Source organism: Thunnus thynnus, chromosome 22 (assembly GCF_963924715.1).
Source record: "Thunnus thynnus chromosome 22, fThuThy2.1, whole genome shotgun sequence".
NCBI lineage: Eukaryota > Metazoa > Chordata > Actinopteri > Scombriformes > Scombridae > Thunnus > Thunnus thynnus.
This window is the reverse complement of record NC_089538.1, coordinates 19,711,575-19,724,609: the sequence shown is the minus strand read 5'-3', so window position 1 is coordinate 19,724,609 and position 13,035 is coordinate 19,711,575. Positions and strand designations below refer to the sequence as shown.

Below are 13,035 nucleotides of genomic sequence, written 5' to 3'. Positions count from 1 at the left end.
TCACTTAGTTTGAGATGAAACGTTCAGAGTGCTGCTCAAAAAATGGGAAAACTGAGTGCTAATTTGTTGATTTATTTGTGTGCGAAGTGATAATATTGTACAGTTAATCCAATTTTATTGTTTTTATTGCTCTGAGATAATGATGATATAATAATTATTATTATTTAAGAGGTAAATATTCAGATTTTTGGTGTTATGTCATGTTTATCTTTCATATAAATGTCTATAAAACCAGGTTTGTCTTCACTAACAACAACAACAATCATCTCATGTGATGCATCTTCTCCATCAGTCTAACGCCGTCTTCCTCTCTCCTCCCAGGTGAGTTACTACTTCCCTCTGAAGACGCTGTGGCGTTCCTTCTTCGCCGCCCTGGTCGCAGCCTTCACTCTTCGCTCCATCAACCCGTTCGGAAACAGCCGCCTGGTGCTGTTCTACGTGGAGTTTCACGCTCCGTGGCACCTAGTGGAGCTGGGTCCCTTTATACTGCTGGGGATATTCGGAGGCCTCTGGGGGGCGCTGTTCATCAAGGCCAACATCGCCTGGTGCAGGAGACGTGAGTACTGGTTTTAATAGTGAATGTGTGTCGGTTGAACGGATGCAATCACTCTTAAATGGCTTTTTTCTCTCTCTCTCTCTCTCCCCCTCCCAGGTAAATCCACTCGTCTCGGTCACTACCCCGTCATCGAGGTGCTGGTGGTCGCCGCGTTGACCGCCCTGCTCGCCTACCCCAACAGCTACACCAGGATGAGCGGAGCCGAGCTCATCTCCGAGCTTTTCAACGACTGCTCCCTGCTCGACTCGTCTCAGCTGTGCGGCTACAAGCAGGTCAGCTGCGCCGCTTCGTGTATGTGTGTGTGTGTGTTTTTAAGAAGGAGGTTTAGTCAGAGCGTGTTTGTTTATAGAGCTTGAAATGTGTGGTGGAAAGGCGTTGATAGATTTATGTAGTGTGAGAGAATAAGTCAACAAGTTTATGTGGTTTGTCATCGTCAGTCCCACAATGTAACCAAATGTTGAACTTAGAGTTAGAGACTGATCACATTATGGAAGATTATCTATTTTACTGAATTTACTGACTGTCTCTGTCCACCTCTGTGTCTGTCTTCTCCTCTTTTATCCTCCCGTCGTCTCTTGACGTCTCCGTTGATTTCTCCCACACACACCTTCCAGCCAACCAACATATCAGAAACAGGTGTGGGTAACAGCCTGGCGGACCGGCCGGCAGGAGAAGGCCTCTACACGGCTCTGTGGCAGCTGTCTCTGGCTTTAGTCTTCAAGATGATGATCACTGTGATTACCTTCGGCATGAAGGTTAGCGAACACACACACACACACACACTTAAACATACAGATAGTTTTTTTTTCCTATCGTCATCTTCTGAGGTGTTTCCGAGCAGGCTGACGGGGATTTTTTGGGGTGATTTTCTTCTAATGTCATCCTCTGTGAACTCTTTGTAACATAGCGTGTGAAAAATCCCACACAAGCAGCTGTCTTTAATACGTTTGGAACCCAATTTTTGAATCGGTGTCCTAGTTTTCTTCCACCGACATTACTCATGTTGCCCATGTTACAGTTCAAATGAAGACTAATTGAGCCTTTTGGATGGTTTTTGCATGTTTTATACACTGAGTCAGAGCAACATGATTCATTATCATGTGGTTTCCTTGGAGGATCAAGTTGTTTGGAAAGAAGTCTAAGGGTGTAAATGTTGATTGTTGTCCAGATGAGGTCATGATCGCTTTATTACCAATCATCAATCAACTTGATGAGGGTGTCATCGTCTTTGTAATGAGTCAAACCCTCTCAAAGATATCTTAAGTTTTTATTATTAAATCATGTTTTATTTTGATTGTTGTTTTCTCCTCTTCTTCATCCATCCATCCATCCATCCATCCATCCATCCAGGTTCCTTCCGGGCTCTTCATCCCCAGCATGGCGGTCGGAGCCATCGCCGGCAGACTGCTGGGTGTCTGCATGGAGCAGCTGGCCTATTATAACCACGACTGGTTGATCTTTAAAGGGTGGTGCTCGCCAGGAGCGGACTGCATCACCCCGGGGCTCTACGCTATGGTGGGAGCCGCCGCGTGTTTAGGTGAGATGTGTGTTATGGTCGATCGTTTTCAGGTAAAACGGAGATAGACAGACGGATCAATGCGGTACGTAGCCTGAAGCTGAAGTTTTTCAGTTCCTGGAAGTTTGTGTAGCGACGGAAAACATCTCAGACACAAACAGTCAAAACAGGGTGTGTGGCCTCACCGACAGGGCGGGGGGGGGGCAGGACGAGGAGCTCAGATATCCAGAGCCAGCTTGGAATAGATGAAAGGAACCAGACGGTCGTTGGGGTATTTGATCAGGATGTTTTCCGCATGCCTCCCTACGATGGTATTCCGAGCACGTACAACTGGGAACACAACAGAGGGATAAAGATTTCATGTTCAGTCTGACTTAGGAATTTCTTGGGATGCTTGGGGAGCAGGTGGATGTGGGCGGGGAGACGGACATTTGCTCTCCAGACCCAGTTAACTGAAGGACGGAGGGAGACCTTCAAGTGGTTTCGAGTCCCTAAAGTCTTATTTTCTGGATACAAGTGAAAAAATGTGTTGCTGTCAGAATATTTGATCCTGCAAATTAACAATTTTCAAGTAATTTATGTCAGAAACCTTCTTTATTCCATCTTGTTCCCAGATACAGAGACTCAACTCTAGAAAATTATTGAAACAAGTTCATTTCTATTGAAATATTCTCATTATTTTAAGAAAATAAGGATATTAGCACTTAATTATAGTCAAACATTACCTGATAGATGGTGACCTGCAGTGTAAAAATGATATTTGTGGATTAACACGTCTTTTCTGGTTTAGCAAAGTGAAATACCTCATTCCTTCAAATTTAGGTCACAATTGAATCCATCAGTTATTAAAGATAAATACTTATTAAATCTTGAGCCCGATCGATTATCAGCCAATATCGGCCTCTCACAGATATATCGATATTGATATACACGTTGTCTGATATGTGCTGATTTTTTTTATTTTTTTAAGTTATATAGGCAGCATTTTATATCATACTTTAGTATATTTTATCCTTTTTTATTAATTCAAGTTTTCTATTTGTGTTTTTTATTTCTATTTATTTATAAGTATTAAATTCCCAGTGAAGTGAACTGTTTCAGTGCACTGATGTCATTTTGGACAATAAAGTTTATTGTTAAACTGTAAAAGTATATATAAAGAATATCAGCTGATGTATTGATATTGGAATTTATTAACTTCCTGATATCAGTATCGGCATTGGCAACAAAAATCCCAGTATCGGTCGGGCTCTAATAAAACCAGTCAGGTTAGACATTACATTTGAAAAAGTGTGCACATCATTAGGAACGCATTGCTTTAACTGACTGTTACCACATGCCAAACCAAGTACCACATGTTTACATACACGTTTCCCATATTAACTGTCACTGTTTCCTATCACGGGCCGTAAATCCCAAAAGTGTTAATGAATGACCAGAATGAAGCGTTTCCCTTTAAACTCCTCATTCCTTTGTCAAAGCCTTAAGTAAACAGATAGCCGGTGCCTTCGCTCACACTCAGGAAGTGTTTTTGTATCAAAACAGATGGGTATTAATTCTAACCATGAGGAGACGGTTCCTACTATTCAGAGGGTAAGAAGCCAGATTAGTCTGGCCAGTAGATGAGGGGCAAAGTTTAGAGAGAGGTTTCTTTGTTTCTGAAATACGTACCAATTTAATTACACTCTGTAGTTTTCGATTGGCTCTTGCGAATAACGAGAGTGGCCAAGAATCACTTCCAGCAGTGAGCAGAACTCATCTGATTAAAGCCAAAGATTTTTATTCCTGCTGCTATAATTTGTCCCTCTATTTTTAAATTCCTCCTTAAGTGCCTTTTTTTTTATTTTTTAAACACTATCACTGGTGTGAGCTCTCTTGTCTCTGGACTGTTGGAGTAAATCCCACCAAACACCAACCAGAAACATATAAACTGTAGTTGTGGCTGTGTGAATGCTGCATCAGCCTCTAAACCTTTAATGGGAGTACAGATTAGATTGTGGTGAAAGTTGCTGATGATTTTTCATTTAAATGTGGGGGGAAAACAGTTTCTAGCCATAATAAAGATAAACTGAAAACAGGCTGTAATTGAATTCACTGCTTCTTCTGTACATTTTCCTTTTAGTTGCTGTTACATGACAAACATCTAATCTAAAAGAAGACACAACTCTTGTTTGACTTACTGTATTTAGACAATATCTACCAGTAATCTTAAATCTCTTACTGAAAAAACCATGTGGATGTAATGATGAGAAATATTTCTAAACTCTACAACAATGAGCTTCAGGGAACAGTCTTGAGAGCATATAATCATCTCCATTTTTGCATTTTTGAAATACTGGACGACTAACAAAAGAGACTTTGGGTTTTTTTTTTTTGTCCCCCCCCCCTCCCCCCTCCCTCTGTAATGGATATATAGTGTTTACAATGAAACTCTTTCACGTTGAGCTGACATAAGCCAGTTGTTTAGAGGAAGCAGGCCACAGTAAAGAGCTGCGGCGTGGGGTTGAAAGCGTAGCCTCGGTTTCTGGCCGCAACTGAGGAAGATGATTGTAATTGGGTTCAGAGCGAAACTGCTGAAATAAACTACGAGTTCTCCACATAAATATGAAGGAAAAATAAAGAGCTTAAACGTTGAGGTAAAGAAATGTCAAGAGTTCGGGGTTCAGTTTCAGTTTCGCTTAGATTTCACATCGTAATCGCTGCTTTATTCTCAATTTAGACGCATCACACGCCGAGTCACCTGCGAGTATTCTAACCTTTTATCTCCTCTTCTCTCTCTCTCTCTCTCAAGGTGGAGTGACTCGTATGACGGTTTCGCTGGTCGTCATCATGTTTGAACTGACTGGCGGTCTGGAGTACATCGTCCCCCTCATGGCCGCGACCATGACCAGCAAATGGGTAGCAGATGCTTTCGGAAGAGAAGGAATCTACGAGGTGTGTGCGTGCTTGTCAAAACTGTAAAATTGGGTATTTTTCGTGTTTCGCCGTATGAAGAGGGAAGGTTTGATTTAAGCCTGATGTTGAGTAAATACACTCTCACTTTTGAAAACATACACACACTCATACGACGCACGTTATTTTACATCTGCAGGCTCACATCAGGTTGAACGGCTACCCGTTCCTGGAGCCTAAAGAGGAGTTCGGGCACAGCAGCCTGGCGGTGGACGTGATGAGGCCCAGGAGGTCGGACCCTGCGCTGGCTGTGCTCACACAGGAGGGCATGACCGTAGGGGAGGTGGAGGTACGCACACACAAACTGAAAACGCTGAGCAGAGAAAGCATGAAAACACACAGTAATATGGAAAGTACATGTGATAAGAAAGAGGTAAACGTGTATAAATAGGCTGATAAATGTATTAACTGTCACAAATTTACAATAACTGTCTCTCTGGGTGTCCACAACATATCTCAGGATGGATTTCAAAATAAAACATGGACTCTAAAAACAGCTTTTGTTTGTTATTATTGAGTCTTATCTGTTTGTGTCCCCAGGCCTTGGTGGAGAGCACTCACTACAGCGGCTTCCCCGTGGTCGTCTCCCAGGAGTCCCAGAGGCTCGTGGGATTTGTACTCAGAAGAGATCTGCTCATATCAATAGGTCAGAACTCTACACGCACTCACCTGTCTTATCATAACAGGCAATAACATCAGATATAAAAGCTTACAGTACGTGAGCACTCGTCCCCTCACTCCCCCTTCCTTCTCGTCATTTCAGACAACGCCCGGAAGCGTCAGGAAGGCGTCGTCAGCGCATCTCAGGTGGTTTTTACCGAGCACGCTCCGGCCCAGGCTGCAGACGCCCCGCCTCCCCTCCGCCTCAGAGGCATCATGGATCTGAGTCCCTTCACGGTCACGGACCACACACCCATGGACATCACCGTGGATATTTTCAGGAAACTGGGGCTACGCCAGTGTCTGGTTACACATAATGGGTGAGAACAAACACATAAACATACAAATTTGATCCGTTGTAACTTAATATATCCCTAAACTAGCAAAGAAGAGAATCCTGGACAAGAAAAAAACGGAGGAAGGAACTGATAAATAGGAAGGAAATGAACGCATACATAAAGTGACTACTCTCTCCACTCCTACACACATTTAAGTGATATATCTTTAGTAGATTTCGCTCGCAGAGGGGACGACAGGAGTGACAGATGGATGTGTGGGAGAGTCTCATGTCATTCCAAAGAGGCAGAGAAGTAAGGGAGGGAGACTTAGACGGTATGGAATAATGTATGGAGGAACTGTGAGACATGGTACAGGAAGTTCTCAAGGTGCATTTGCTCATAAATCCGTACTAGCACTGACCCCATTACCGTGAACCACGAGGATTATTTTAAAGCCCCTTTCATACAAGATATCTATAAAATTGCTGGGTTCATCTGACTGAGGTCTCCATAATGGAAAACTGATGGAGATGTTAAGATTCAGTCGCAAGAGGAAGAAGACTCTGGCGTCAGACCAGTATCCAACTATGTTTTCTATTATTTTGTGTAGGCCATAAATGTGTCAGATGGATGAGTAGACAAACAAATACCTACAGACGGAACAGAGATCAGCACGTGGATGGAAAACAGGGTTCAACATTTAAAGGGAAACTTCGGTGTTTTCCAACCTGGACCTTGTTTTCCCATCTTTTTGTTTCTAAGTGACTAATAGAGACAACAGGTTTTGAAACCGGTCCAGTATTGAGTGAGAGCGCTTCAGCTGGCAGCCTCTAAACAGGCTGCAGTGTAATCCGATTGGACGACTAAAAGTGCTTGTTTTTGCTACTAACAGGCTCAGATTGTTAATATAAGTGTCTGACAACATTATAAAAAGGATCCATACAGAGAAATTCAACATTCTTCTTTACCTTTTACTGGATCCGGTCTGTTTGTTGTGTCTAAACACTCAAGGAGAAGTCTCGTTCTGAAATCTCGTGAGAGTTGAGTTGGCGTCGAATCAGCTAAATATTCAGCCATGACTTGGAAAATCTTTTATAAAACACTAAACTACTTTTTCTGTACTCCAACACATCTTCCTCCTCCCTGCACTCTTCTCTCCGACTCCGTCATGGCCTGAACATTTAGCCGATTCCATGACAGCTCAACTCTCACGAGATTTCAGAACGAGACTTCGCCTCCATAACAGTCTGAGCCTGTTTACTGGACGTACATCCCGTCGGGTTACTTCTCAGCCTCTTTTCTCGGCGCTGTGGCGCTCTCACTCAAAATCGTTGTCCTCATCAGACACTTTGACACAAACTGATGAGAAAATCGGCTCCAGATTTGAAAAAAAAAAAATACCAAAGTTTCCCCTTTAATAAAAGTATTTTTGACTTTGAAATCGTTTCCATCCACGAAAAAAAACAAAAAAAAAACCCCTCCAGCTCCATTAAGCCCCCATCACACATAAAGCAGTTGTCAGAGTTAATAACTGTGTTTGTAATGACAAAAGGACATTTCTGCTCCGGGTGATGAATCACATTCAGACAGATCAGAACAGAAGATGCTCCCCAGTGAGAATAAACACGAATAAATCACTGTTTGATTCGTTCCCCTGCAGCGTCTCATACACACACACACACACACACACACACACACACACACACGCAGATACAAGTTGTTTAAGGTGATGTGACACGTTCAAACACAGCTTATATATTAATGTATGTTACCAACACTGTCAACAAACACTGTAGTAGCTTGTAGCTCACACACACACACACACACACATGCAACCATGTAGCTCGTCACATTCCTCACACTGTCAGCTTTTAGTCTTTGTCTAAATCGCTTTTGTCTTTAGTCTCAGCAGCCGTCGAGGATGAGGTCATCATGGGTGGATACGTAGACGGCGTTGTAGAAAGACAAGAGATAAGAGAGGATGTAATAATAATGATAATGATAAAGTTGATTTATATAGTGATCGCTTTCCAAGGCAAACATAAAAGAACAATGCAAAAGGAAAGACGAGAATAAAATACCCGTACACACACTCATTCCCACATGTATGTATCATGAAAAACCAACACAAATAAGTTATTATAAGAAAACCTTATGATTTTAAATGAGTTTTCAGTGAGAGAAAGAAAAGAAATATTAGAGGAAGGATGTAAAAACTCCTGACTCCTACTCGCTAATTCAGATGTTATCGATTCAAATTCTATACTCAAGTTAATTTATTGGGTTTGAGTTCCTAAACAGCAGCGTCAGAGTCTTTTATCCTTCCTCAATCTGTGTTTTTTTTTCTACTGTATGTGTTCCTTTAAGCCATTTCAAAGATTTATCGCCTCTTGACAGATAATAAAGGCTCCGATTTTTTTTTTTTTCCCTTTTTGTCCCTTCGGCGTTCAATAATCACACAACAGTCACGTTGGTGAACATGCTGCGTGCAATTAAGAGTCTTCAGTTAATTTATGAAAGCCTTTTCATAAAGGCCCCGACTTTTAGTCTGTAATATGGTTCCAAAAAAGTTCCCAAAAAACTCTGGAGGCTACACTTGTTAGTATCTTTTATTTCTTTTGTAACACGCAGGCTTCCTGTTAAACTCTTAAGTATCCAAACTGAGGTACCCTGATAGCATCTCTACCTCATCATCAGGGTTATTTATCCAAACTCCTCTCCCTCCAGAGCCCTTGAAGATATAATATACAACAATTTACACACCCTATAAACATAGTTTTGATGTTTAAAATCAGTGGAGTGGCCCTTTTAAGATCCCTTCAATCGCTGCACAGTTGAAACCGAAGCGTAACGTCTCCCGGCTTTTAAAGAGTCTATCCTGAAGGTGAAGCCTGTTAATTCAAACCAAATCCTAGAGAAGCATCAGCTGCTCTCGACGAAAAACCCCCTCAGAAGCGAGTCCGGCTCTACCGTACTGTGTTTACTCTCCACCTAAACGTCTTCATGAAGGAGTCGTTTAAAAGGCCTCGCTCACTGTTTCGGCCTCGACGACGGCTGCTGCACACACACGGGAACCGATCTGAACCAGAGTGGATCCACGTGTGACATGAAAAATGTATTTACACATTCTTTACGGCACATGAAAGGGAAAGAAGGGGCTCCGGGGCGAGAAGGAAAGAAGGGATTGAATACGGCAGTAAAAAGAAATCTGCTGTCTGAGGAGGATTTGTCTTTTTCACGAGAGCCGACAGATCAGTCGCTGTCTGGGAGTGACACACAGAAACCAAGACCTTGAAGTGTTGTGTGTGATCTCTGGGAAAATACTATTGTTGCTAGTCAGCGCGCCTAAATGAACACCTCACAGAATAACCGCAGACTATCTTTAGTTTAGTTGGTATCTTTACTTCAAGGTCTTTTAATCACAGGAAGGCTGGAGTCATAAATATCTAGCTGACAGTCATCGTTTTAAAAAAAAACCCCCCTTTGAGGTTTCTTCTCTTCTTCTGTGAGCTTCTTTTTTTACTCTTCATACATTCTTTTGGCAAACCGAGCGCGTTCGCAAGAGCTCTGTTGAGGAATATGACACAAAATGATGCAAGAGACCACAAAAAAAAAACCACAACATCACTTCCTGGAAATGTCTTAACAGGAGTTATTTTTAAATCTACTGTTCAAATCTCACATGTTCGAAACAAGTCCCGCCGCTCCGTTCGCTTTCCCCTCAAAAAACCCCGAAATCTTCGCATTTCGAAATATAAATACAATCGTTTCTGAATTTCTCGGAATTAACCATCATCCGTACAAACCTTTTTTCTCAATAGCTCTCTCTCAGGGGGGGGTGTTCGACCCGTGTTGAACAATGAGCCCCTTAAATCTCAAGTGGGATGAAACATTCAGGGAGTGTTGCACAATTAATGGATGCTCGTGCTCACGCCAGTTTCTCCGGACATTCATGAACACACCAGCGTCCAGATCTGTATGCTTTCTTTTGCTTTAGTTCACATATTTAGCATTCAAGTGTCAGCTGTAATTAGCCGTTAGCGTGTTTGGCCTCAGTGTTTGCACACTCTGATCTCCCGTTGCGAGCCAGTTTCCCCCCCTCTGGGACCGTAAAACAAACCCCCCCCCCCCCCCTAGCTGAGCCTTCAGTGTCGAGATACAAGACCAGAACCGCCGCTTAACTTGTGCGATTCTGCTTTCTGTCACACCTCTTGACTTCCCATGACGAAGCAAACAAAGTATGATGTGAAGTAATCTGCTTTTCCCCCTGACTTTGCTTCTCTTCTTCTCTTCTCTCGCTGTGTCATTAGGAGGCTGCTGGGAATCATCACTAAAAAGGACATACTGAAACACATGGCGCAGATTGCCAACAGAGACCCTGACTCGATCCTCTTCAACTGAAACCCCTCCGTCCTCTCCTCCTCCTCCTTATCATCATCATCATCATCATCATCATCCCTCCGTCCCTCGCCTCTGTAGACCAGGGGGAGAGCAGACTCTTTAAGAAGACACCAGCTTGTACACTTTTTTGAAATGAAACGCACCTTTACCTCTTCTTCTAAGATTAAAACAAAGCCAACTAAGTCGTGCTCCGTTTGCACAGAGGACTCGAGGACAGTGGATGTTTTTTTTTTGTTTTTGTGGGGTTTATTTTGGTAGAATGAAGGTTTTTCTCTCAGAAACAGTGACTCATCTTTACTGACACTGCTGCCCCCCTCATTTCATGTTCAACCCAGAAGGATGTAGGACAGTCGACGGGGAAAAAAAAACGTCAAATCTGCTCGTTTTTCACTCTCCTTTCTTTCTTTTTTTAACGAGTTTGGAAGAAAGGAGAAATCTGTAACTCAGAGGAGCAAGCTTCGCCGTCCTGCTCTTCTACTACGCTGCAGAGAGAAAGAAGACGGGAACAGATAATCCGCTGTTAATACAAGGAGGAAGAGAATTTAAAGACATCAGGAAAGATAAATAGAAAGTCCGGGGAGCTCCGTGCCTGTCCCCTCCGGCTGTCGGGGCGAGCACAAGCCCAGACACAGCTCTCTGAGCCGGGCTGATGGATGCTCAGTCACCCACTCTCCCCCCTCTTCTTCCCCTCCCTCTGTGAGGTTTCCTGTAGCCTGAGGGGGGGGGCAAAGGATAAGCAAGTGTGAGAAGAGGATCTACTAAACACACACACACACTTAACACTCCATTAAGACTTCATGACAGCCTGTGAACTCTCCATAAATGTCTTTTTTTTTTTTTTGTCATATGGACTCATGAGATGTGTGAGACTCCAGCCAGCCTGGGAAACTAAGAGATGTTGTCTCGTCTGGTCCGTACGGACTCCTCCGATTGGCTGTATGACTGATATATACTTGTATAAAAAAAATCATACACACATAGACGATGCTGCAAAAAACCATGTCATGCCTTATGAAAGAGTTCAGGTGTTTCTGGGCTGCTGTGGAAGGGCTACAATACAAAACAACGAGAGAATCATGACACATAATTTATGTAAATGTATAATTGTTTGTCCCACTAAATTATTTCACTGATAAACTGGAGTTTGTGTCTGTTTTTCTCTGAATGAATGTTTTGTTTCCATTAAGGCTGCAACTAACAGTTCTTTTCATTATCGATTGATCTGTCGATTATTATCTTGATTAAGTTGTTTGGTTTATAAGATGTCCGAAAAATGTCGATCACTGTTTCCTGAAGCTTGAGATGCAACTTAAAATGTCTTGTTTTGTCCTGATGAACAGCCCACAACCCGAAGATATTCAGTTTACTGTCATAAAAGACTAAAGAAACAGAAAATATTCACATTTAAGAAGCCGGAATCAGAGAATTTTGGCATTTTTTCTTTAAAAAATTACTCAAAATGAGTGATCGGTTATCAAAATAATGGATTTGGCTTTTCATGAAGCTCTAAATCTTATCAAATCTTTTATCTCCTCTCTTTTTTTTATTAATTAGCATTAGATACATAGAAAATAAGTAACTATCATTAAAGCGTTGAGCTTTTTCTTGTTAAACACTCTTAAAGTTATTGATACATTTAGCTAAAAAGCTAAATCTTGTCCTGATAAACAGTCCACAACCCAAAGATATTTAGTTTACTGTCATAAAAGACTAAAGAAACCAGATATTGGTTACAATATTCACATTTAAGAAGCTGGAATCAAAGATTTTTGGCATTTTTTCTTTAAAAAATTCCTCATAATGAGTGATTGATTATCAAAATAATGGATTTGACTCCAAGTTTGTGAAATACCTGTTTTCATGAAGCTCCAAATCCAACAAATCTCTTATCAAATCTTTTATCTCTTCTTTTTTTCATTAATTAGCATTAGATACATAGAAAATAAGTAACCTTATCAATAAAACTTAAACACTCAAAGTTATTTATACATTAGGCTAAAAAGCTAAATCTAAATAGAGCAGATTTAAGTCAAGATTTAGAGCTGCTATCAACCGTATGATGTCTAAAATTTATTCTGTCAGTCTTGTTTCCCTTGGCTCATTCTTTACATATTATGTCTTCAAAAATATGCTTGTTTAAGAAGATGGAGATAAAAAAAAAACCCTAAAATGCTGTCAGAGATTCAGTGTCTTCAACGTCTGAACACAGAAAGCCAGTTTATGGTATTTCAGATATTATATCGCCTCCCGGTCCTTCGCTGATCCTCTATCATGAACTGAATAATATTATTCTGGACTATTTTTAACACTTTGAAGGTTCAGCGGGTGGACTCGCTTCGGCTTTGTGCGCCACCAGGGAGGCTCTTAAATTTTTTTCAACCTGGGACCCATAAAGTTTCACCTCGTTCTCTTTATTTATCCGCTGAATTGATTTTTTTTTCTCCTCTCTCTTCATCACATCTGGATGCTGCTCTGTGTAGCCAGTAAAAACATGTTGAAATTGGAGAATTTATTTGATTTTAAAGACGCTTTTCAGTGACCCTCAGTTCGGACACAGAAAGGTCATGTGTCCTGGGAAGAAGCGCTTGACGAAAATACTGTATGTTGATGACTTACTGCTTCTATAATCAGTATTTTTATAGTAATTGAACGCTTGTTTGTAGTGTCTTTTG

General features: G+C 41.6%; 1 protein-coding gene across 3 annotated transcripts in view; it reads left to right on the top strand.

Moving 5' to 3' along the window:
- Positions 1-11,500, top strand: part of clcn5b (chloride channel, voltage-sensitive 5b) — a 31,591-nt gene extending 20,091 nt beyond the window's left edge. For all 3 annotated transcript variants that reach the window (XM_067579188.1, XM_067579186.1, XM_067579187.1), the window contains 9 exons: positions 322-556; positions 653-828; positions 1,171-1,311; positions 1,907-2,093; positions 4,864-5,006; positions 5,164-5,313; positions 5,565-5,670; positions 5,788-6,004; positions 10,273-11,500. In XM_067579188.1, coding sequence (XP_067435289.1) covers positions 322-556; positions 653-828; positions 1,171-1,311; positions 1,907-2,093; positions 4,864-5,006; positions 5,164-5,313; positions 5,565-5,670; positions 5,788-6,004; positions 10,273-10,363 — 1,446 coding nt within the window. In that variant the 3' untranslated portion in view covers positions 10,364-11,500. The remainder of the gene's footprint in view (positions 1-321; positions 557-652; positions 829-1,170; positions 1,312-1,906; positions 2,094-4,863; positions 5,007-5,163; positions 5,314-5,564; positions 5,671-5,787; positions 6,005-10,272) is intronic.
- The last annotated feature ends 1,535 nt before the right edge of the window (positions 11,501-13,035 follow it).